The sequence below is a fragment of the Myotis daubentonii genome, chromosome 7, assembly GCF_963259705.1.
Source record: "Myotis daubentonii chromosome 7, mMyoDau2.1, whole genome shotgun sequence".
Taxonomy (NCBI): domain Eukaryota; kingdom Metazoa; phylum Chordata; class Mammalia; order Chiroptera; family Vespertilionidae; genus Myotis; species Myotis daubentonii.
The window spans coordinates 9,227,603-9,254,122 of NC_081846.1; the positions used below are offsets into that span (position 1 = coordinate 9,227,603).

General features: G+C 43.2%; 1 protein-coding gene across 1 annotated transcript in view; it reads left to right on the forward strand.

Annotated features, from left to right (window-relative positions):
* Window positions 1–26,520, forward strand: part of LOC132238105 (aldehyde oxidase 4-like) — a 73,148-nt gene that overhangs the window by 32,125 nt on the left and 14,503 nt on the right. Inside the window, exons 16-27 of the mRNA XM_059702693.1 lie at window positions 1,041–1,133; window positions 1,863–2,032; window positions 2,560–2,674; window positions 3,175–3,297; window positions 5,377–5,473; window positions 8,765–8,889; window positions 11,276–11,409; window positions 19,770–19,857; window positions 20,171–20,257; window positions 20,444–20,635; window positions 22,649–22,876; window positions 25,209–25,304. Of these exons, the coding sequence (XP_059558676.1) occupies window positions 1,041–1,133; window positions 1,863–2,032; window positions 2,560–2,674; window positions 3,175–3,297; window positions 5,377–5,473; window positions 8,765–8,889; window positions 11,276–11,409; window positions 19,770–19,857; window positions 20,171–20,257; window positions 20,444–20,635; window positions 22,649–22,876; window positions 25,209–25,304 (1,548 nt within the window). The remainder of the gene's footprint in view (window positions 1–1,040; window positions 1,134–1,862; window positions 2,033–2,559; window positions 2,675–3,174; window positions 3,298–5,376; window positions 5,474–8,764; window positions 8,890–11,275; window positions 11,410–19,769; window positions 19,858–20,170; window positions 20,258–20,443; window positions 20,636–22,648; window positions 22,877–25,208; window positions 25,305–26,520) is intronic.

Sequence of the window (26,520 nt, forward strand, 5' to 3'; positions counted from 1 at the left end):
AATATGGCCCATAACTGAGTGTCCTCTGAATAACTCATGAACTGACTCAGAATGGCAGAGAAATGACTATACCCACATTTCTTTTATGCCTGAGAATTTTACTCTCTTAATTCAGCTAGCCTTTTTATTATTATTTTATTAACATCATTTATTATTAGTATTATCATATTCAATTGTTTTATTATATACCCTATTATGTGTTTTATCATATTTCAGTATATTAATATGTAATCAGTATATATCTAATGTATTTTTGTATGTAATCTATTAAATATATGTTTTTATTTTATATCTAGTATATATTATCATATATTCTCTAAAATATTACATGTTCTATTATGTTATATATTCTATCATAGAAGAATTCAAAATGCAGAGAAGCAAAATTTTAAAAAATCAACTCTAATCCAGTAATCCTACAATTAACATATGAATACATACTTTTATATTTTTTCATTGAAAAAATGGAATCATACTGTACACAAGTTTTTTCACTTAATGGTGTTTCATGAGCATTTTTCAATGTCAATAAGTACACTTCTACAAAATTATTTTTAAAGACTGCATAATATTGTATCTTATGGATATAACATAATTTGTGTAGCCATTTCCTTGTTGTTGGGTGTTTAGTTTAATTCTAGTTTCTTCACTGGCACAAATAGTCTGTAATTGGGCACCCTTGTAGATAACTCACAGGTCATCTTTGCCTACTCCCTCAGTTGTTTCTTTGAGGTACATGCCCAGGAGGTTGGCTTGGATTTGAAAGCACAGATCCATTTAGAAGTATATACATACTTCCACTTGTTCAAAAAGGAGACCTGGTCATGAAGGGAGTTCTTCCCTTCCTGGAAAAAGCATTCACTTTTCTGTGCACATAAGTAGATGCAGTGATTCTTCAAATAACTGCTGCCAGCCTAGGGAACTTGAAGCTCAGGGCTCTCCCCGCAGAACTGGCATCTAATATCTGAAATACTTCTACACATGTTTCCAAGCTAGTCACTCAGATTGTAAAATTGAATGTCAAGTAATCTTCTTTCTAGGATCCCCAGCAGTTTCCTGACATCCCAGAAAATTTCATGAGTGCTGTAGACAATTTCCCCATAGGAACACCCCAAGGACTTCAGATGTTCCAGGTTGGTGGGTAGGGTTTTTGCTTTCTAATAGGTTTAGTCATTCAGATGTATGCATTACGCATGTGTTTCCCCCTTTTCAATAGCCATATTTTGTGTTACATGTAAAGGTAAATTCTACTGAAACCAGCTGATGTGACCCATTGTCACCCACACACAACTTGTTTGGTTTAGCGTTTATGTTTTTACTCAAGACTACACAAGGAATTTGATTTTGAATCTCCCTTCTTTACTATTTCCAGCTTTTTTACTTACAATTTACTCCTTTCCTTGGCCACTGTTGGTCCTTTTTTTAAAACCTCACTCAACATTTACTGCTTCTAGGAAGTCCTCCCTGCTTTATAAGAGCCTCCCCGAATCTCCCAGGAAACTATGTGTTTTCCTAACACCATATTAGCTGTGTAAATTATTCTTTATTACTCTATGAAATTGATCACATTATGTCAATGTATGTGTTCTGATTCCTCAACAAGGTTGTAGAATCCTTGAGGGCAGGAACAATGTCATCTTGTGTGTGGGAGGGGTGGCGGGGAGGAGTCGGTTAGAGCCTGTAACCAAGAATATATTCCTTACCATAATACTCAGTGGATATTTATTAACTCTGACTCATAGCTAGAGATACCCAGTAACCCGTAGTTTTCCTTGACTTGTAAGTAATCCAAATATAACGGACCCAATGTTCAGGGCATGAGAATGTCTGGCAGTAAAATAACAGGCTTTTTTCATGAACAGTGTGTGAATCCCCAACAACCTCCTCAAGATCCAGTCGGCCACCCCATGATGCACCAGTCAGCCATTAAACATGCCACTGGGGAAGCCGTGTACGTTGATGACATGCCCCCCGTCGCCCAAGAACTCTTCCTGGCAGTAGTTACCAGCACCAGAGCTCATGCAAAGATCATGTAAGGAAATAAAAGCTGTCCCTATAAAAGTTACTGAAATGCATTAATAATTTTATACTTAAACTGAGAGCTTACTGTATATGTAAGTCAATTAAAAGTATTTCCTCTTCTAGATGGGAATCATTCATTTTTTAAAAATATATTTTATTGATTTTTTACAGAGAGGAAGGGAGAGAGAATAGAGAGTTAGAAACATCGATGAGAGAGAAACATCTATCAGCTGCCTCCTGCACATCTCCCACCGGGGATGTGACCGCAACCCAGGTACATGCCCCCGACCGGAACCGAACCTGGGACCCTTCAGTCCGCAGGCCGACGCTCTATCCACTGAGCCAAACCAGTTTCGGCTCATTTTTAAAGCATAGTTATGAAAAATCCTATGGCCAAGAGTCAGAATACCAATGTATTGTCCATGATGTAGTTATGAGGCCCATTGCACTTTTCCCCAGTGTTGGTGGAATCATGTATCGTGTACCCTGAACTTACCCCTGCAACTCTAGTGTGTACTTTTACATGTTCTCTCCTAGAGCAATTGATGTTTCAGAAGCCCTGGCACTTCCCGGTATTGTTGATGTGATAACAGCAGAGGATGTTCCGGGAGATAATAACCATAATGGAGAGGTTCTCTATGCACAGAACGAGGTGTGTGATTTGTATGTGGCTTAGGATTCAAATACTTTGTGGAAAATGCCATATCACAAAGACATTCAGAGAACCAAGGACTCCACCTCATTTTAAATTGTGGATTCTTGAGATTCTCATAAAAACCATAATTGTGCTCAAGGAAGACTTCTAAAAAAAAACTCATCAAAGTCCCAGAAGCAATAAAAGCATTGGCCATTAAGAGAACCAACAGAACTTCAGGAATTTCAGGATGGCTGGATCCCCGCGAGTGATTTCCGAACAGTGAGCAGTGCAGCTGAAGACAGTCCTAGGCCAGACATAATCAAGTTCTGCATCCAATTCTGAACCCCCTCAGTCCCACTCAAGCCATTGTTTTAAATGTATTCTCATAGGCAGGAAATAATCTTGCTTTTGTTCACAAGAACCCAGGGGGTAAATGTAAGAACCTGGGAACAGTAAATCCTTTTTAGGGATTCTATGTTTCAACTAATAACATTGAACATGTGACTTTTCTGCAGGTAATTTGCGTGGGTCAGATCGTCTGCACCGTGGCTGCTGATACCTATGCCCATGCGAAAGACGCCGCTAAGAAAGTGAAGATCACTTATGAAGACATAGAACCTCGGATTATCACAATAGAGGTATTCGAGCTGCTTTGTTTCTCCAAGAATGACTATGGTGATGTATGTGGCAGAATCCAATCCTCAGAGTCACAGAATAGTACAACCTGGGCTTCATCTATGCTTTACTCAGTGTCATCTCCAAGTTGAGACATGATACTGAGAATTTTCCTGCCTGGAGACCCGTTCCTTCCTGTGTCCACGTCTCCTCGAAAGGCTCTTGCCAATGCTTGGCCTGAGAATATAGACAAGCAGCACCAGAGGGAGGTCCTTATGCCTTCACGTACAAAACAAGTCTGTGAGAAAGTCCAGAGCACTGTGACACTCAGAGCAGGTTACCATTGACTGAGTCACAGCTTGGGTCCTCTTGACCTCCGTGCCTACTTCCTACTTTAAGCACAAGTTCTGGAGATAGAAAACTCAGATTCATATTCTGACTCTGCCATTTAACAGGCTGTTAAATGGAAGCTTTGACAAGTTCCTTAAATGCATCGTATCTCAACCTCTTCCTCTGTGAAATGGGAACTATGAAAGTTCCTACATCAAAAGGTCATCATGAAGCTTAAATGAGAGAATCCAAATAAAGTGCTTTAAAAAAGCACCTGGGACATGGGGTGCTTTGAATACATGTTAGCTGTGATTTTATTTTAGTTGTTGTTGTTAATGAGGGCAAGAACAAGTTCATGGTGCTTATATCCCTGGTGCCCAGCCAAGCCCTAAACCCATAGTAGGTACTCAATAAATGTGTGTGATGGAGGATAGATGCATAAGCAATATGAAACCTGGCCAGTAGGGTACAGTGTTCACAATCCTCTTTGATTCTCTCCTGTTTTTCCAAACAGATGCCAAGTTCAAGTATTTTCCAGTTATCTTTTAAATGGCTCTTAGGTGTGCCCCCTTTTTTCTCTTCTCACTTTCACCCCTTCCCACCCTCCAGCCCAGTCCTCACCACCTTATTGTCAGATTTACTACAATAACCACTTTATCTCAAAATACCTACCTACCGTGTTAATTTTCTAAGCCACAACGTTCATCAGATCACTTTTTCTTACAAAAACAAAAAAACACAATGTCCCCTTAGATAAGGTTCTTAGTATAAAACTCAAGGTCTTTCAGAGTCCAACCTCACTCTATCTTTCAAGTTCATCCAACTGCTTATTTATCTATCTATTTGTTTATTTTTAGAGAGAAAGAAGAAGGGAAAGAGAAAAAACAAAGAGACATTGATTTGTTGTTCCACTTATTTATGCATTCACTGTTTGATTCTTGTATGTGCCCTGAATGGGGACTGAACCCGAAACCAATGCTCTAACCAAGTGACCTACCTGGCCATGGCAGAACTGCTTCTTTTTTTAAAGAAATATGTTTTTATTGATGAGAGAGAGAGAGAGAGAGAGAGAGAGAGAGAGAGAGAGAGAGAGAAACATCGATTGGCTACCTCCTACATGCCCCCTAATGGGGATTGAGCATGCAACCCCAGGCATGTGCCCTGACAGGGAATCGAACCGGTAACCTATCAGTGCAGTAGACCACACTCAACCAACTGAGCCACACTGACCAGGGCTCAGCTACTTCTTGATAGAAAACTCCCCAGCCAACCTAGCCTTGTTCTCATTTTGGTCCCTCAGCTGGGTTTCAACCTCTGTTGCTTCATGAGGTGCTCCTAACTTCAAATGATTTTCAGTCTCTTCTCTGTCTGCCCTAATCCTATCCAATTCAGCACCTGAGGTCACCTACACAGGCCATCCCTGAGCACCCCCAGCCCAGCAGGCTCCTCCTCCTGGCCTCTCTTTGATCTATTATCTTCCCCCTCATCACAAAGTTGGCCCCTAACACCAAACTGCCTACTGTCAGCAAACCATAGGGTAGGATTGTGTTTTATATATCCTTCCCCCCAGCTCTTCCTCCCAGTGCTGAACAGAACTACTAGTAAGTAGTCACCAATGCCTGCAATCCATTGTCACCCAATTGTCTTGGTGTGTGAAGATCAAATAGAGCAGGAGCATGGGATTTTGCTGGGGTTTGAATGGCTTATTAGAATGTAAAAAATAAAAACAAGAATCTTATTTTTTGTTGTTGTTATTTTTTTTTCCCCTGCAGCAAGCCCTAGAGCACAATTCATTTCTTTCTGATGAGAAGAAGCTTGAGCAGGGAAATGTAGAGCAAGCCTTTAAACATGTTGATCAAATCATTGAAGGTAAGTGGTCTTGGCCAGAAAAGTGAAGCTTCTGAAGATAAAGACTACATCGGCCATTGGTTTGAGAAATACTGAAATTCTAAGGCAGAGCTTCTCAACCCTAATGTGATACTTAAACTGCAATTTAAAATGCACAAATAAGTCCCGGCCGGTGTTGCTCAGTGGTTGAGCGGCGACCTATGAACCAGGAAGTTATGGTTCAATTCCCAGTCAGAGCACATGCCCTGGTTGCAGGCTCAATCCCCTGTGTGGGGCGTGCAGGAGGCAGCCCTTCAATGATTCTCTCATCATTGTTGTTTCTCTCTCTCTCTCCCCCTGCCTTCCTTTCTGAAATCAATAAAAATATATTTAAAATAAATAAAATGCACAAATAATCATACAGTCTGATGAAGTGTTACATATGCAGCAATCTGTGTAAATACTACCCACATCGAGATCTAGGGCCTTTCCAGCGCCCCAGAAAGCTTCTTTGTGCCCCGCCCCCTCCAGGTCAGCAACCCTCTGAAAGGTCTTTTTCTAACTGTGGTCACTGTAGATGAGTTCACCTGTTTGGCACTTCATATAAATGGAAACTAGACTGTGACTGTTTCTGTGTTTACCTCTTTTCATCAACATTATGTGTGGGAGGTTCACCGTGTTGGTGCATAGATCAGTAGTTCTTTTTCATTGTTCCGGAGCATTCTATTGTATAGATATTCCACAATTTATGTTTCTGTTCTACTGTTCATGGACAGTTCAGTTGGTTTCAACTTGGGACTATTATGAATAATGTTTCTAAACACACTATTGTGGTCCAAAAGGAGATGCCATAACAAGTGTAACCAAAAGTAACCTCACAGGGTGATCTGATCATAAATTCCTCACATGGTGAGTAGTTACAGTCCAGGCATATAACTTCCTTAGGAAAAAGTGTTATCTTTGCCTTAAGCAAGCCCTATTCTTTATTTCTGTGCACCTAGATCAGCGGTACTCAACCTGTGGGTCCAGACCCCTTTGAGGGTCGAACAACCCTTTCACACTGACCAGGCCTCAGCTGCTAATCTAGCCTAAGACCATCGGAAAACACATATATAATTACATATTGTTTTTGTGATTAATCACTATGCTTTAATTATGTTCAATTTGTAACAATGAAATTGGGGGTCACCACAACATGAGGAACTGTATTAAAGGGTCGCAGCTTTAGGAAGGTTGAGAACCACTGATCTAGATAAACACAAACTATGGCAACACCATGCTAAGCATATCACATGTATTATATTATTTAATAATGACAAAAACCCTGAGAAATGAGTATTCTAAAACCTATTTTAAGCTCCCAAGTATTTTCTGCTTACGATTTAATATTCAAGCAGAACAACTCTGAGAAGGAACATATACTGGTAGCTTCATTTTACAGATAAAGAAACTGAGGCTTAGAAAAGTTAGGTAATTGACTGAGACCTCATATTCAGTTTATAAGAGAGCCAGGACTGGAGCCCAAGACTAGATGACTCACAGGTCCTTGCTCTTAATCACAGTGATATATTTTCTTTTCATTTTTATACTCACCCTAAGAGCAACAGAGTCAGAGGTGCTAGCCCTTTGTCATTTAGGATTTTGGCCATTATGGGAGTCCAAATTTTAGCACAAATGGAAAATTTGAAATACGGAGTGAATTTGGAATTTGGGCGGAAATGACTAAGAATTACAGAGTATGCCAACATAGAGAGAGGGTGCAGTTAGAATATGGATCCTAGAGTCAGATTGCCTGGGCTTGCATCCCACCTCTGTTATTTACCGGCTGTGTGGCCTTGGGCAACTTACTTAACTTTTTCTTATCTCAGTTTTCTAAGAATACCTGCTTCACAGGATTGGTATGATGGTTAAAGGAATTCATTATCTGTAATTTGCTATGCCTGAGAACAATACCTAGCATATATAAAAATGATGTCGTTGCTTGAATTTAGATGAAAGTCAGTATATGGCATGCTAAAAACAAAGGTTTTGGGGGAGGGCTTTTTGGGAGGACTCACATTCCATTGTCCCAAGAAATAATTTCCAAAAATTCTTTGACTCTTGGAAAAGCAATTCACTTATTTTAACTACACAGGAATCTTTTGGCTGGTTTTAAAGTAAATTTTAGCTAGAGCCAAATGCCTGTCTTGGCAGAGCCTACAAAATGATAAGGATGTTTTAACCAAGCCCAAAATCTCAGATAAACCAATAAAAACAGGCCGTAAAACTGCTGGGAACAGGTCTGCCATTTTATTTATTTATTTACTAGAGGCCCCATGCTCGAAATTCATGCAAGGGGCTCTGAGGTCTGGGGGGCAGCCGGAGATTCATCCGGAAGGATGTCCAGTCTAATTAGCATATTACACTTTTATTATTATAGATTTACTTATTTGTTTATTTTAAAATATATTTTTATTTATTTCAGAGAGGAAGGGAGAGGGAGAGATAGAAACATCAATGATGAGAGAGACTCATTGATCGGCTGCCTCCTGCACACCCCCCTTCTGGGGATCAAGCCCGCAACCCCAGTATGTGCCCTTGACTGGAATCAAAACTGGGACCTTTCAGTCCACAGACCGACGCTCTATCCACTGAGCCAAACCAGCTAGAGCCAGTTCTACCATTTTAAACCTTTGTGTCCTTTGGCAAGCTACTTATCCTCAGTGTGACTCAATTATTCTAATGTTACCTAATTGAGGTGCGTATTATTACCCACACTTTACAGATCAAGGACTGAGGTTTTAATAACATGGCCAAACTCACTGAGCAAAGAGATGACAGAGACTGGATATGTGGCCAGGTTCGGCTGTGCACTCAAGTCCAACACACCATGGATCTCACCACCCACTAGACCAGGGGTGGGCAAACTTTTTGACTCGAGGGCCACAATGGGTTCTTAAACTGGACCAGAGGGCCAGAACAAAAGCATTTATGGAGTGTTTGTGTGGACTAATATAAATTCAAAGTAAACATCATTACATAAAAGGGTACGGTCCTTTTTTTTTTTAGTTTTATTCATTTCAAACGGGCCGGATCCAGCCCGCAGGCCGTAGTTTGCCCACGGCTACACTAGTCAGATGAGGAAACTGAGCCCAAGAGAAGGGGACTGAATTACCCCTGGTCACCCAGCTGGCTGGGCACAGTGAAGGTTAATGAGGAAAAGTGGTTTAAGCAAATGTATAAAGTCCAGTTCTCCAAAGGCTGAAGCGACCTGCCCTTTATAAACCAAACCCCACTGAGAGCCTCCAGTGAGGGACTTTCAGGCAAACACTGTCCTGTGTTCATGCTTCACAGGTGAGATCCACGTGGAAGGACAGGAGCATTTTTACATGGAAACGCAAACTATCCTGGCTATCCCAGAAGAAGAAGATAAAGAAATGGTGTTACACCTTGGAACGCAGTTTCCCAATCACGTGCAGGTAACAGGATATCTTTGGAAATTGAGACTCCAGATGACTGTGGCGTGAGGCCCATACAACCAGGCATTCCTCTTTGGAGGCGTTTTGATTGTTCCCACTCCCCGTCTCAGACTCCCTGCACACTTGACGCGAGCTAGCGTCCATAATGGAGGAGGTGGGCAGCTATTTCCCTAAATGAGGAAAAGTGGGCAGATCTTTTAAAGAGATCAGAAACTTTTGCTCCCTTCCAAAATATAGGGCAAAGTTCCCCTTTCCCTAATAACAATTGATGGTGTAAAATGTACATGTGTATTTACATTTTCCTCGTGGTTGATGGGTGCTGGTTCTCTCTCTATCAACGTTCTTGCGTCTTTGTGGTGCACGTGTACATTGATCTCATTTCCAAGACATTTCAGCCCAGCCCAGTGGCGTGTGAATTCCAGTCCTGCCTTAGCGGCTGAGTTATACAGCATGGCCACCCGCACATGCAAGCAAAGAAAATCCCCTGACCCTCCCTTCTTCTGGAATGCAGGGTTGTAGGTCCGAGCACAGTGCTAGGCACAGGGGAATACTTAAACAATGACACGGGGAGGAGCAATTACAAGCATCCCTGAAGGGAAAAGCTGGGGGCTTCCTGGTAGAGAGCACAGTGAGTTGGTATCTTGAAGTTTTAAAGGGCTCAACGGGAGGAGGAAACTACCAAATGCCATTCGAAGCGAAATGAAAGGGCAGGGGACTGAAGCTGGGCTGGGGTGTGCCGCAGCGTCCGGAGGTGCACGTGTGGAACTGGGCAGAGGAGTGTGGGGATGTGTGCTTTGCCCCTAGCAGCTATGTGACCTCCCACAAGTCACTGGGCATCAATATCTTTTTGTGTAACTTGAGGAAGGTGACAAAGATGACCTCTTAGGTCTGTTTTTGTAGACAGTATGTGTCTCTGGGCTCTCAATGGATAATGTGTAAGGTCACGATGAATATTATAATTTTTTATATTTTTTAATTCATTTCAGAGAGGAAGGGAAAGGGAGAGAGATAGAAATATCAAAGATGAGAATCATTGATTGGCTGCCTCCTGCATGGCCCCCATTAGGGATCGAGCCTGCAATCCAGGCATGTGTCCTTGACCAGAATCGAACCTGGGACCCTTCAGTCCACAGGCCGATACTCTATCCACTGAGCCACACCAGCTAGAGCAGTCACCATTCATATCTACCTGGGATACAGTGAGTCAGCTCCATAACAGCAGACATTTCCCAGGGCACTAGTACTCACAGTTCACCACCCAGAGCCTGGGGCAGTATCAAAAGCAGGCTCAGCAAGGACTTGGACGGACATTTCTCCAAAGAAAGTCTATGAATGACTAATAAGCACGTGAAAAGGTGTTCAGCATCATTAGTAGGAAATTCAATTGAAAACCCACAGCAATACCACGTCACACCCCCTAGAACAGCTATACTTAAAAGGACAGACAGTAGCAAGTGTTAGCGAGGATGCAGGAAATTAGAACCTTCACCCATTGCTGGTGGCCATGAGAAATGGCACTTTGGAAAACAGCTTGGCGGTCTCTCAGGATGTTAAAAATAGGGTGACCACATAACCCAGCAGTTCAACAACTAGGTATCTACCCAAGAGAAATGAAAACACATGTCCACCAAAAACTTATACATGAATGTTCATAGCAGCATTTTCACAGTAGACAAAAGTAGAAACAATGCCATAGCCCATCAACTAATAAAGGGATAAAATATGTGACATATCAATTCAATAGAATATTATTCAGCCATAAAAAAGAATGGAGTTGCCCTGGTTGGGTTGCTCAGTAGGTTGGAGCATCGCTCTATATCCTGAAAAGGTTGCCGGTTCGATTCCGGTTTTGGCACGTATGGGAGGCAACTGATGGATGTTTCTCTCTCTCATCAATGTTTCTCTCTCTCTTTCTCTCCCTTCCTCTTTCTCTAAAATCAATAAAAGCACATCCTTGGGTAAAAATTTTGTAAAATAAAGAATGGAGTACTGGTACATGCTACAACATGGATGAACCTTGGAAACATAATGTGAAGTGAAAGAAGCCAGTCACAAAAGGCCACCTTTGTATCATTCCACGTATATGAAATGTTCTAAACAGGCAAATCTGTAGAGGCAGAAAGCAGATTAGTAGTTGCCTAGTGGTGGGGCATTCGAGGGAGTTGAGGTTAGGGGGAGCTCGGAAGTGGCTGCTTAATAGATAAAAGGTTTCTTTGGGGATACTTAAAATACTCTAAAATTGGATTGTGATGATGGTTTCACAGTTCTGTAAATGCTGTATGTGTTGAATTACTGATTGTCTTTTCCTATGCAGAGGGGAAGTACATGGATGAGGAAATGTCCTATTAAATCGCACTATGTGACATCAGGGGTTTATTTCTTTCAGGAATTTGTGGCTGCAGCACTTAACATCCCAAAGAGTAGAGTCGCCTGCCACATGAAAAGAACCGGAGGAGCATTTGGGGGGAAAGTGACCAAGCCCTCCCTGCTGGGAGCTGTCAGTGCTGTGGCCGCCAACAAGTAAGAGTCGCAGTGCCAGCTATTAATGTCAGAACTCCTAGCTGGACAGGTGCCACCCACATCCTTCCAGCCCTGCACCCACCCCAGGGTTCATTCCATTCATCACAGGCTGTCACTTCCAAGGGGTGTGGTTAGCCTGAGGGTGAAGGGACACTGCTCTACCCACTCTCCAACTGTCAGGGTCACCATAGGCAAGGCGCCTCAGTGTACTCCCCGGTAAAGTAGAGAAAGTAGTATCTACCTGGTTCACAAGATAGTTGTGTGGAATAAATGCAATCACTATAGATGTTGACTGGTTTCCCAGACATAACTATATATTACTTCTTCATGAACTGCATTGACTTTCTTTAAATGTTTGTTTTAAATTGTTAAATAGCCCTAGCCGGTTTGTTTCAGTTAATAGAACATGGGCCTGCAGACCAAAGAGTCCTGGGTTCAATTCTGATCAAGGGCACGTACCTCGGTTGCAGGCTCTTCCCTGACCCCAGACCCTGGTCCTGGCACTTGCAGGAGGCAACTAATCAATGTGCTTCTCTCATATCGATATTTCTCTCTGTCTTTCCTTCTCTCTTCCACTCTCTCTAAAAAATAATCGATGGAAAATATCCTTAGATGAGAATTTTAAAAAATATAAATAAAATATAATATAATGCAATTAATATAATATAATTATTATAATTAATATAATATAATATAATATAATCCTATCTAATAAAAGAGAAACATGGTAATTAGCTATACCTCCACTACCCTTCCCATTGGCTAATCAGGGCCATATGTAAATTAACTGCCAGCCAAGATGGCGGCCGGCAGCCAGGCAGCTTAAAGCGAACATGAGGCTTGCTTGCTTCAGTGACTGAGGAAGCCAACATTCCCCGCCTGCCGCTGCCAGCCTCTGATCTTGCAGTTTGAAACATTGTTACAAATATAGAAGCTAAAGAAAACCCCAGAAACCTGCTTTCAGCCAGCCAGGATCTCAGAGCTGGAGTTGAAACAGTGTTTCGATTATAGAACCCAAACATACCAGATACCTGCTTTCAGCAGCCAAAGCCTCAGAGCTGGAGCCAAGCCTCAGAGCTAAAGCTGGCCCAGAATTTTTAAAAAAGAAAAAAAGGAGAGGCTGGGAGCTTCAGTCACCCGCCAGACTGAAAACAGCCCTCAGCCCCTCACTCAGACTGACCAGGCACCCCAGTGGGGACCCCCACCCTGAAGGGTGTGTGACCAGCTGCAAACAGCCATCAGCCCCTCACCCAGGCAGGCCAGGCACCCAAGCGGGACTCCCACCCTGATCCAGGACACCTTTCAGGGCAAACCAGCCAGCCCCCACCCATGCACCAGGCCTCTATCCTATATACTAAAAGGGTAATATGCCTCCCAGCACCGGGATCAGCGTGACAGGGGACAGTGCCCAAACCCCCCGATCGCCCTGTGGCTCTGTGTGTGACGGGGCAGGGCCACAACCTTCCTATCTGCCCTGCTCTGTTCATGACAGGGGAAGGTGCTGCAACCCCCTCATCAGCCCTGCTCTGTGCCTGATAGGGGGGAGCTCCCCAACCCCCTGATCGCTCTGCGGCTCTGTGTGTGACAGGGTGTGGCGCCCCAACCCCCTGATCAGCCCTGCTCTGTGTGTGACAGGATGCGGTGCCCCAACACCCCCCATGGGCCCTGCTCTGTGTGTGACGGGGTAGAGCCATAACCTCCCCATCAGCCCTGCCCTGAGTGTGACAGTGGCGGTGCCCCAACCCCCTGATCGGCCCTGCTCTGTACCTAACCAGGGGCTGCACCTAGGGATTGGGCCTGACCTCTACCACCCGGGAGCGGGCCTAAGCCAGGAAGTCGTTATCTTCCGAGGGGTCCTAGACTGTGAGAGGGCGCAGGCCGGGCTGAGGGACCACCCCCCTACCCCCCGAGTGCACAGGGCCTCTAGTATAATATAACATAATATATTGTTAAAAATAAATCAAGCTAAGGTGGCTGAATGGAGGCAGGTCAAAGCCCCAACCTTACAAGGGACACATTTTGTGATGAAACACAGCAGGGTCGGCTGCTGCCTGGGAAAGTTCACTTAGCCCGACATCATCCAGATGGGATAACCAGACACATTAGGAGCGGGAATAGCCATGACTTTTTGTGAACCTCTTGCATATCAGAGTTCATTAAGTATGTTCAGGACAAACGTAACTTACCCCAGGCTATCGCTACGAAGAGAAACACTGAACATCACAGTTCACTGGCACTTTCCAACCATAGCAAAGCCTGTCCTGTGAGCAGAGGTGCAAGCTCAGGGAGCATCCCCTCTGAAGCCAGCGGGGTCCTCCACGGGCACTTTATGATGGGGAGTCTGCATGAAAGGGGGGCAGAACTCAACGGAGTATTGATTGGTTCTCAATCCTTTCAGCCTCAGCATTCCCCTTTGGCAAGTGTTTTTTGTTTGTTTGTTTGTTTTTTTTATTAGTTAAGGTATTACAAATGTGTCCTCATCCACCACATTAACCCCCAACCCCAGCACCTCCGCCCACCCCCCCCCCACCCCCCGCACACTCATGCTCCCATCCCCCTGTTATCCATGTCCATTGGTTTGGCTTATACACTTGTATACAAGTCCTTCGGTTGATCTCTTCCCCTTACCCCCGCCCTCCCCTACTTTCCTTCTGGGGATTGATAGCCTGATTGCTGTTTCTCAGTCTTTGGATCTGTCCCTTTTCATCAGTCTATCTATGTTGTTCTCTATAATCCACAAATGAGTGAGATCATGTGGTATTTATCTTTCTCTGACTGGCTTATTTCACTTAGCATAATGCTCTCCAGTTCCATCCATGCTGTTGCAAAAGGCAAGAGTTCCTTCTTTTTTACCGCAGCGTAGTATTCCACTGTGTAGATGTACCACAGTTTTCTAATCCACTCATCTACTGATGGGCACTTAGGCTGTTTCCAAATCTTAGCTATGGTGAATTGTGCTGCTATGAACATAGGGGTGCATATATCCTTTCTGATTGGCGTTTCTGGTTTCTTGGGGCATATTCCCAGTAGTGGGATCACTGGGTCAAATGGGAGTTCCATTTTTAGTTTTTTGAGGAAATTCCATACTGTCTTCCATAGTGGCAGCACCAGTCTGCATTCCCACCAGCAGTGCAGAAGGGTTCCTTTTTCTCCACATCCTCTCCAGCACTTGTCGTTTGTTGATTTGTTGATGATAGCCATTCTGACAGGTGTGAGATGATAACACATTGTTGTTTTGATTTGCATCTCTTGTATAATTAGTGACTTTGAGCATGTTTTCATATGTTTTTCGGCCTTCTGTATGTCCTCTTTCAAAAAGTGTCTATCTAGGTCCATTGCCCATTTTTTTTATTGGATTGTTTATCTTCCTTTTGTTAAGTTTCATGAGATCCCTGTAAATGTTGGAGATTAAACCCTTATCAGTGGTATCATTGGCAAATATGTTCTCCCATGTAGTGGGTCTTCTTGTTATTTTGTTGATGGTTCCTTTGCTGTGCAAAAGCTTTTTATTTTGATGTAGTCCCATTTGTTTATTTTCTCTTTAGTTTCCATTGCCCTAGGAGCATTATCAGAGAAGAAATTCCTTCGGCATATGTTTGCAATTTCGCCGCCTGTGGATTCCTCTAGTATTTTTATGGTTTCCCATCTTACGTTTAAGTCTTTTATCCATTTTGAGTTTATTTTTGTGTATGGTGTGAGTTGGTGGTCTAGTTTCATCTTTTTGCATGTATCTGTCCAGTTTTCCCAACACCATTTATTGAAGAGACTGTCTTGACTCCATTGTATGCTCTTGCCTCCTTTGTCGAAAGGAGGTGTTAAAATATGTGATAAAAAAAAGAATGGAGTACTGGTACTCCATGTGGCAAGTGTTAAAATCCCCTACTATGATTGTATTGCTGTCAATCTCTCCCTTGATGTCCTCCAGAAGATTTCTTACGTATTTGGGTGCTCCTATATTGGGTGCATATATATTTACCAGAGTTATTTCTTCTTGTTGGACTGCTCCCTTTAATATTATGAAGTGGCCTTCTTTATCTCTTTTTATGTCCTTCACTTTGAGATCTAATTTGTCAGATATAAGTATTGCTACGCCGGCTTTTTTTTTTCACTTCCATTTGCCTGAAAAACCTTTTTCCATCCCTTCACCATCAGTCTGTGTGCATCTTTTTTTCTGAGGTGGGTTTCCTGTAGACAGCAGATATATGGGTCATGTTTTCTTATCCACTCAGTTACCCTATGCCTTTTGACTGGGGCATTTAATCCATTTACATTTAAAGTTATTATTGATAGAAACTTGTTAGTTGCCATTTTTGTTCTTTACAGCTGCATTCCTTCTTTGTTTCCTGCTTTTTCTATTTACAGCAGACCCTTTAGCATTTCTTGCATTGCTGGTTTGGTGGTAATAAACTCCCATAGACCGTTTTTGTCTGTGAAGCTCCTGATTTGACCCTCAATTTTTATTGATAGCCTTGCTGGGTACAGTATTCTTGGACCCAGACCCTTCCTTTGCATGACTTTGCATATTTCATTCCATTCCCTTCTTGCCTGATGTGTTTCTGTTGAGAAATCAGTCGCTAGTCTGATGGGGGATTCTTTGTAGGTAACTTTCTGTCTCTCTCTGGCTGCTTTTAAGATTCTTGCTTTGTTGCTGGTGTTTGCCAATTTAATTATAATGTGCCTTGGCGTAGGTCTTTTTGGGTTCATTTTGTTTGGGGCTGTGTGAGCTTCTTGGATTGTGTGAGTTTTTTCTTCCCTATATCAGGGAAATTTTCTGTTATTATTTTTTTCAAACAGGTTTTCTATTCCTTGCTCAGCTTCCTCTCCTTCTGGCACCCCTATTATTCGGATGTTGTTTCGTTTCGTCTTGTCCCAGAGTTCTCTTAGGCTCTCCTCCAGCTTTTTAATTTTTTTTTTCTAGAAGCTGTTCTGCTTGGGTATTTTTTTCCAATCTTGTCTTCTAGCTCGCTGATGCGGTCCTCTGCTTCTTCTAGTCTACTGTTGATGCTTTCTATTGAGTTCTTTATAGCAGTGATGTCATTTTTCATTTCTTCTTGGTTTTTCTTCATTTCCTCCTGGTTCTTACATATATTGTTGAATTTGTCTTCCATTCTTTTCATCCACCTTATGGCCATTTCTCTGAATTCTTTCTCTGGCAGGTTGCTTGCCTCCATTGCCTCCATTTCGTTTACTTCCTTTTCTGATGATGCCTGTTTTTCTTTCATATGTGGGTTGGTTATTTGTTTCACCATGATCTCTCTTCTCCAGGTGTTTGGTTATGTAGTTCTCTCTCTGCTGCATTGATTTAAAGGCACAAAATACAACACAATAAGGCACAACGTACAAGGCACTGAACACAAATGTATTCACGATATTAATAACCCCAAATAAAGGTGACCACCCGAGCGAAGAGAATTAGGGGATAAAGAAGAAAAAAGAGAAAAAGATAAAAGAGAAAAAGAGAAAACAAAAAAGAGTGCAGAAATGAGATTGGGAAAAGAGAGAGAAAAAAAAGTAAGAGAGAGAATGAAATAGAGGTGGGGAAGAGACTATTTATATGAGGAGAAAACTCTAATAGAACCACTACTAATCCAAACGAATTCCAGCAACAGATCCCTGGAGATAGATGAATGCAAACTACAAACAACCACTAATATCAAGCGAGGCAAGGGAAAACAGAAGACAAAAATAACTGGAGAAAGAGAAAAAAAAGAAAGCAAAACAGAAAAATGAAAATAAAAAACAAAACAATCTCACAAACAAGCATAAAAAATCCCAATATACTCAAAATCAAGCAAACACTAGCAAAACGACAGAGAGAGAGAAAATAAAAATTGGATAGTGAAGAAAGATAAGAGAAAGGTGTATATGGATTTAGAGCAAAGGATTGGAAATTAGATATATAAGTAGGGTGAAATTTAGACAATGGGTAAAAAGAAGGAATACGGAAAATCTAAAGCAGGAATAGGGTAAGAGAAACAGGACAACAAAAGGCAGAAAGTGAGGAAGAGAGTTTTGGCTTAAGGGTAAAGTTGAGATAGAAAGTAATGATGCTAAAGGAACAATGAAAATAGAGTGTAGAACACTAATCCCAAAATAAAATAAAGAAAAAAATAAAATGACACTTTAAAAAATGGTAAAATGATAGCAATAATAGTGCTTAAAAATAAAAATGTAGTAATTAAAAGGTAAAATCAGGTGATGAAAAAAATAAAAATAAATAAAAAAATAGGTTCTTAATTAACAGGTGAAAAAAGAATTTAAAAAGATAAAATAAAATAAAAATGTGCAGTAGTGAAGGTGCTTCAGATCTTCTACTCTTCTTCTTGGCATGCCTTAGTCCTGCCACGTATTCAGGAGAGTGTTGACTTTCCCTGCGATACACTGTTCCTCCGTGTTGTAAACCACAGTCCTTATTTTAAGGCAGGCTGTATTTGTTACCCAGCCTGCCTTTATTTGTGTTTACAGAAGAGTCAGTTCATGGCTCTGCCTCTGGGTGGCAGTGTGTCTGGATTGACCTCCGAGGCTATAAGTCCTCTCTATACAGTAGGGTTTATTTTCTCTATCGTACTTGAAACTGGTTTGGGAAAGTCCACTGCCCAGAGCTGGTTCTTTAATCGTTACTCCCCACTCTGTTTCCCAGGCTCCCCAAAAACAACTTTCCCCTACAGGCTCTGCTAGTGACACCAACTGGGAAATCCCATGCACTGGGTTTAATAATCAAACGCACAGGTCTAAGGGGAAGTGTAAAAACAAGAGCCTGAGAAGTTGTGCGAATTCTCAAGCCTCCACCTTCCAAGTCTGCGCACAGTCTCCACGCGCCCACTCGCCCCTGGCACCAAGCAGCTGGCAGACTGGCAAAAACCGAGGCTGCTTTTTTGCATCCAGTCCAGCTATGGGCTTATTTTTAGCATTCCCTTCCGCCAGCAGCCCTGGGGGAGCCCGTCCACACTCGCGGGTCATGCTGGCTCCAAAGGCCGCGGACTCTGTGGGGCGCAGATTCCCCCCCTCTGTCCCCTGTGCGTGCATGTGCACACATGTTCCTCTCTCCAACCTGAATAGCAAACCGCACCTTTAGGGGAAGTCTAACCTTTCCGTGAGAAAAAGCAGTGCTCGTCTGAGTTCATGCAGTTGAGCTGCTTGAGATCCCTTGTTTCCAGGTTAGTAGCCGATCTCTGGATGCCGGTAATAGCCACTCAAGATGACGCGGCCTCCGCGGCTGAGCTGGTGCACCGGGAGAGATTTCAGCCGCAGCCTCCAACTGTCCCCTTTTTCCAGGAGTTCGCTGTCTTTCCCAGCTGCAGACTGTCTCTCAGCTGAATATCTTCTGCCTATTCGGGCTATATGTTACCTGTTTCAGCTGCTCACCCTTATCTGCTCCGGGACAAGGCACAGGACACGTCCATCTATACCTCCGCCATTTTCTCCCCCCTCTCTTTGGCAAGTGTTTTAATGCCCCTTTTAATATCCAAAGTGAACATCATCATAATATAACCTACTAATTCACACAATTGCAAAATCCTCATACAATGCCTTAACGTCATATAAAAAAGAAATAAAAGGAAAGTAACATCTACACTGATAAAAGACAAAGATGCTAATTGACCATACCTTCGCTACGCCAATCAGCCAATCAGAAGAGTATGCAAATTAACCCAACAACGATGGCCATTAAATTTGCAAACTGCAGGTGGGGCGGGACAGTGCAATCCGCCACACACCCTGCCACCATCTGCCATCCGCCATCCGGGCCTGCCATGTGCAACCCGGGGCAGTGGGGTGGCGGGGCAAGCGGCAGTGTGATCCGCTGCCCCGCCCGGGCAACCCAGTGCGGGATCCGGGCCTGCTATCTGTGACCCAGCACGGGATCTGGGCCTGCCATCTGCTACCCATGGAGGCGGGGCAAGCACTGTGGGACCAGGCTTGCCATCTGCTGCCCAGGGAGCAGGCCTAAGCCAGCAAGTGGTTATCTCCCGAGGGGTCCCAGACTGTGAGAGGGCACAGGTGGGGCTGGGGGACACACCCCCTCTCCCCTGCCAGTGCACAGACTTCGGCTTTGGCTCAGTGGAGAGAGTGTCCACCTGTGTGCACTGGGCCTCTAGTAAGTAAATAGTGTATTATTTCAACATCAAAATTCTCAGACATGACTAAATCAGGATAACATTAATAGGAGTTTTTATTTTTGTGTTTGTTTGTTTTGTTATGTTTTAATGTCCCCACAAACTTCCAAAATGTTGTTTAAGGTATATTACTGCCCCCATGGAAAACCACTAAGTTAGGTTATGTCCAGTCCCCTTTCGCCAGCTCCATGTTTCTACACCTTTATGAAGCACCCAGCGTATTAACAGAGTCATTTCCTACAGGACTGGCCGCCCAATCCGGTTTGTTCTAGAACGTGGTGATGACATGCTGATAACTGCTGGCCGCCACCCACTCCTCGGAAAATACAAAGTGAGTGAGAGAAAACTTTTAGGAGACTGCTGAAAATATTGTCCAGGGACAACCAATCAATCATAAAACAACTACTAAATTCCATGCTGACTGCAAGGGGTATTTGGATGCTACCCAAACCCAATCAGAACTTTCTGTTGGGATCCCATGGTTGCCCTGGGCACCATCCTCAGGGTTCCTCTGATGACTGTCACATCAAATCATGTTCATAAGCTGGGTATGGAGTGACACATGCAGTTGGATGTGTTTGTGTACAGCAGGATCTGGTTGTAAAGAACTGCTGAGAAAATGGTTTTGTCATATCACTTTGCAGATTGGATTCATGAACAACGGTGTGATCAAAGCTGCCGACGTTCAATATTATATCAATGGTGGATGCACCCCTGATGAGTCTGAGTTGGTAAATAAGGACTGACTATGCCCTCCCCATAGGTTACCCGTTGAGTTGTGTGTGCTACACTTTATTTGCATGGATATTTATCATACAAATTAGACAAAATTCTGTGAAGGGTTTGTGTTAGAGATAGAATTTGATAACTGATTGTGAATGTTTGATAGATTGAAGTTCGGTTTTGTTTTCATTCAGGTGATGGAGTTCGTTGTGCTGAAATCTGAAAATGCATATCATATTCCTAACTACCGGTGTCGGGGTAGACCTTGCAAAACAAACTTGCCATCCAACACTGCCTTTCGAGGATTTGGCTTTCCCGAGGTTTCAGTGGTAGTTGAAGCTTACATAACTGCCGTGGCATCTCAATGTAACTTACTCCCTGAAGAGGTAGGTAATCAGTCAGAATCCCCTTACAAAACTTTGCCATCAATGGTTCAAATATATATTGAGCACCTACATACAGCATTACATTAGCTTGTAAGATTCAATCAAAGTATATAGTCTATGTATCAGTAAGCTTTTACTGTGCCACAAGTCAATCAAAACTTAGTGTATTAAGCCCTAGTTGCTTTGGCTCAGTGGAGAGAGTGTCCACCTGTGGACTGAAGGGTCCCAGGTCCGATTCCGGCCAAGGACACATGCCTGGGTTGCAGGCTCGATCCCCAGTGGGGGGCGTGCAAGAAACAGCTAATCAATGATTCTCTCTCATCATTGATGTTTCTATCTCTCCCTTCCTCTCTGACATCAATAAACATATATATATATTTTTTTTTTAAAACTTAGTGGATTAAGACAACAAATAGTATTTCTTTTGATTCTGTGGGTAGCTGCCAGGTAGCTCTTCTGGTCTGGCTCAGCTTAACTGGAGTTTTATGGTCCAAGATAGATTCACTTCCACATCTGGTGGTCATTGACTGATTAGTCTAAATATCTCAGCTGGGAAGGCTCGTCTCTGCTCCCCAGGGTCTCTCATCCTCCAGGTTAGCCCAGATTAGTTCTCATCGTGGTGCATAGATTTTCCAGGAGAAGTAAGAACATGATGCAAGCACTTTTCAAGTCTCTGCCTGCATTACATATGTGTTGTCCCGCTGTCCAAAGCTGGTCCTATGGCCAATCCCACAGTCAGTGTGAAACCACCCAACGGCATGCCCAGGGAGACTGGCATCATCACAGCCATCTGTGCAAACACCCCACCATAGTTCAGATTTTGAGGAGCAAATCTGAGAACAGGTAAGAATAAAGAAACATTGTGTAGAGGTAAAAGAATTTTGAGTCAGGAGAAATTTGTCTCACCACTAACGAAACTTGTCATAAGACTCATAATACACCACTGTTTCTCAGGGTTATTGTAAAGTTGTTGAGATCATACACTTAGTCTGAAGCTTGGAAGATATGATGTGTTCAACAGTAGTTTCTATTGTTATTATCATTATTGTTATTATCATTACTAGGGGCCCGGTGCACGAAATTCGTGCACTGGGTGTGGGGCGGGGGGGAGTGTCCCTCAGCCCAGCCTGCCCCCTCTCACATACTGGGAACCCTCAGGCGTTGACCCCCATCACCCTCCAATCGCAGGATTGGCCCCTTGCCCAGGCCTGACGCCTCTGACAGAGGCGTCAGGCCTGGGCAGGGGACCCTCATTTCCCCCCATCATTGGTTCTGCCCCCAGCCCAGGCCTGATGCCTCTGGCCTAGGCGTCTGGCCCGGGCAGCGGGGACCTGCAGTGGCAGCGGGGGGGGGGCGCCGCGATCACGCAGGCTCCGCCCCTGCCCCTGCAGGATGCCTCTGGCTGAGGCGTTCGGCCAGGGCAGCGGGGACCCACAGCTGCAGCGGCCCCGCGATTGTGGGCTCCGCTTTAGGCCCAGGCAAGGGACCCCTAGCTCCAGGGACTGCCAGCTTCGACCGTGCCCAGCTCCCATCGCTGGCTCCACCCCTACTTCCTGCTATCACTGGCCAGGGTTGCAAAGGCACCTGATTCTCAGATCATGGCTGGGGGGCAGGGCAAAGGCGGCCCCAGGGCCGCCTTTGCCCTGCCCCCCAGCTCTTAGCTCCCCCCTGGGTTTCCGATCACTGTCAGTGGCAGGGGGCTTCTTCCTGCTTTCCCTTTCACCTCCCTGCATTGTGCCTACATATGCAAATTAACCGCCATCTTGTTGGCAGTTAATTTGCATATAGCCCTGATTAGCCAATGAAAAGGGTATCGTCGTACGCCAATTACCATTTTTCTCTTTTATTAGTGTAGATGTTTATATGTTTACATTTGTACTTACATATTTATATCCATTTAAATAGTTGTTTCTTTTTTAGAAAGACTTTCTTCATGTCAGGTATATAACAAAAACACATGTTTCACAAATGGAATAGCATGTATGCTTGAAATGCTTTTTTCTTGTCTTTCAGGTTAAAGAAATAAACATGTATAAGGGAATTAGCAAAACAGCCTATAAGCAGACATTTAATCCAGAGACCTTGCGAAGATGCTGGAAAGAGTGCCTGGAGAAATCTTCATTTTATGCTAGGAAAAAGGATGCTGAGGGATTTAACAAAAATAATTATTGGAAGAAAAGGGGGCTTGCTGTGGTCCCCATGAAATATACCATTGGCATGCCTCAGGCCTTCCAAAATCAGGTGAGGTTTGGAGAAATGAGTCTTGAGGTATGGGGTCAAACTTCAATCCATGTAAGAATTGGAGGGAACAGACTCTGATTTAGAAATTATTTCCCGGAGTCCACTAGTCACTAGTGTTAATAAATGGGTTCTTCCCTTTCTCTAGGAAGGGTGCTTGGTATTTCTTTGCTCTTCTGTAACATATGGTTCCCTGAATCGGGAAGCGACCGCGTTTTGGCTTGGTTTAGCCTCTGGTGAGTGGATGGGGTTTGAGGCCCAGGGGCACAGGACAGGCCTCCGGAAGGTGCCCGCTGCTGATTTTAGCAGAATTAAACCTGGGGGATCTCCAGGTGCTCCAGGACCTCAGCCCAGGACCCGGCTGGCATCTGGAGAAAGTGGACGAACACCTCTGAACCTATTGACAGAATCTGTAAGGTAGGGGTCCCAGTCAGTCAGGCCTATTCCAAGTTAGTAGAAGGGGGAGCTTGATCACCTCCCCAAAAGTCATAGGACTTCATCAGGTAATCAGGAATCAGGACTCTGGAGGTGAGTGAATTCAGATTCTATCAAGGAATTATGGGTTCACTCTTCTGTTTCTTTGCTTGTGTGGGACTAGCCAATTTGCTACCGAGAAGGGGGGAGCTGGACACAGCCTTAACTCCTCCGGTAGGCTCTCACCAAGATGTCAGTCGAGAATTCTGGTCTGGGACGTGGGTGCCGGGAGAGTGCCCCCATGCTCATCTGGGGAGGTGGGCATTATCTGCTCAACTCCAGTCTGGGCTAGTCTATTGACAGAGTGTGAGTATGGATGTTTGTCTTGGCATAATTATCTGTGATTAACTGGTCTGTGTGAAAGCAAAAGTTACTTTGATTTTCTGTTTGCTCATCTGGTTAAAACATTTGATTTGCTGAGGGCTGAACCCGTGGTGGTCTGCAAAGGTCTCAGGCAGCACTGTTGAGTTGCTTTTCTTGGAAACATTTGCTCTCTGTCACGGGAGGAATCAGCCCACTTAGTGAGGATTTCTGTCTATGTTTGTGTAGTAGGGACTTGTCCTGTATCTGAAGGAATGGTTTCTAGATGGTATAAGGGTTTGAGGCTGGCCTGACTTTTAAAAAAAGGTAGAAGAGAAGAATGCCTAGGCAGTTTTCTACTGCCTCTGTTCAGGGACTTGTTCTGTATCTCTGCACAATTGAAACTGATTTGGTGATATTTTATGGTATAAATGTGGTACGCGCCGGTGTAAAAATGTTTTTATGTTTGTTTCTGCTTTGTTTTGTTTTCTTTAAAAAAAACACACAAAAAACAACTTCTAAACCTCTCCTGAGTTTCTGTGGCGATTCAAAGTTTTTAATGGGGAATGTTATCTGTCTTTATTGTTTAAATATGTGTCTTTGTTGTTTAAAATTGTTTAGCTGCCGTAACCGGTTTGGCTAAGTGGATAGAGCGTCGGCCTGCAGACTGAAAGGTGCCAGGTTCGATTCTGGTCAAGGGCATGTACCTTGGTTGCTGGCACATCCCCAGTAGGAGGTGTGCAGGAGGCCCGCAGATGGTGGGCATGGAGATGAGCCGCCATTCGTTGCTCTACAGCAAGCATGTCAAACTCAAAGGCTAACACTGGCCAAATAAACAAGGTTTAAGTTTATGTGGGCCACAAAAAAACAAACACTTCAATTTTCATAGGTTTGTTTCAATAGAGACATGCTGAATACAAAGGGCTGAAATAAATGAGTAGTCGTTAACATAAAATAATAGAACATTTTAATAAAAATTAGTATTTTTCTTGAATATTAACTTACCAGACACTGAATAACTTACAGATTAATAAGCATAACGCAAATAAACCTATTTTTCTTGTTCTCCAAAAGCAAAATATTTCCTGTTGCACACACCAAACAACTCAGTCCAAGACTAATGACTTGGCCATTGCCGCTAGTATTAGTGGAGAGAAATGGTGTGCCTGCATGGAAGACGCATAAGGGAAATGAATGCTACATGATTATAGTAATCAGTCAGCGGACGTTGTAGTTCGTAATTAATAATTATGTATAACAGGATATTGTAAAAATTAAGTTAAGAAATTTTTATTAAAACATTTCTTACATACTGTTATATTGGCTGGGCCACAAAAATATATATTGTGGGCCACATGTGGCCCACGGCCTGCAAGTTTGACATGCTTTCTAAGTTTGGAGGGTGTTAAAGAGGTTGTCTGTAGCCACCAATAACAGCTTTCTTCTCCAGTATATACAATGAGAAATTGACTCAATGAAGCAAACTGTTCATCTGGTAACCTCAGCTAAACTCAGGCAACATTTGGTTTTTCAAAATGGGATTATAATTATTCCCTGACAGGCCCCCGCTCTCGTCCACATCTACACAGATGGCTCTGTCTTGGTGGCTCACGGTGGCTGTGAAATTGGACAAGGCATTTACACCAAAATGATCCAGGTGAGATAAGCATCCATGTTTTCCACTGTGGAAGATTATCACACCATACAGGCGGTTTAACAACTTCTTTCTTGATGAGCAGGAGAAATACCATCACACTAAATGCACAGGTCAATTGTAACATTCATTTTGGTATAAGGAACACATGAATGCAGGAGACTGATGGTAGTGGGTATTAGAATTGAGAAAATACGTAATATTATTCTTCCTGCATACTAAAGAACCAGGTCCTATCAAGGTCTTCTGAAAAATGTGATTCCAGTTTTCAAAGACAAAGTATTTTTTGGCTTTAAGGCAACTGCTCAAAGCTACATTGTGTTAACGCAAATCTTCATTAGAAATGAATGTGTTTAATAAGATGAGAAATTATGTTCTTATTATTCACAATCTACTTAGCAACACCAATAATGGGCCATTATGTGTGCTAATTCAAAGCAATCTTCCTAATACTATTGTTGAAAGAGGAAGAGATTATTTTCAATAGGAAATTTTCCCTTTTTGAAATATTAAATAAGATTTTGTTGCATATGAAATTTGAATAAACAATGTGAGTAGCCCGATCGGTGTGACTCAGTGGTTGAGTGTCCACCCATGAACCAGGAGGTCTCAGTTCAATTCTTGGTTGGGGCACATGCCCAGGTATCGGGCTAGATTCCCAGTAGGGGGAGAAGGGGACCAGTCAATTGATGATTCTCTCTCATCATTGATGTTTCAATCTCTTTCTTCCTCTCCCTTCCTCTCTCTGAAATCAATTTAAAAAACATATAAAAACAATGTGAGTGGGTGGGGGCAAAGCTTTTATCTTTTTAAAAAATATATACTTTTTATTGATTTCAGAAAAGAAAGGAGAAGGAGAGATAGGAACATCAACGATGAGAGAGAAGTGTTGATCAACTGCCCCCTACTGGGGATGGAGCCTGCAACCCAGGCATGAGCCCTGACTGAGAATTGAACCAGGGACCCTTCAGTCCTCAGGCCAACGTTCTATCCACTGAACCAAACCGGCGAGGGCCAAAGCTTTTCTCTTAATGAGAAATAGAAGATATTTTCTTTAAGGAAATACTATTACTTAATAGTGTTCTTGGAATTAAAAAATCACAAAAATCCACAGAGCCTTCTTTGAACATATCTTGCTTCTTTAAAACAAAACCCTTACACCCACAAAATGTCCGTGGGACAAACACAATCTGCTAAATGCATGTAAGCCACAAGGAGA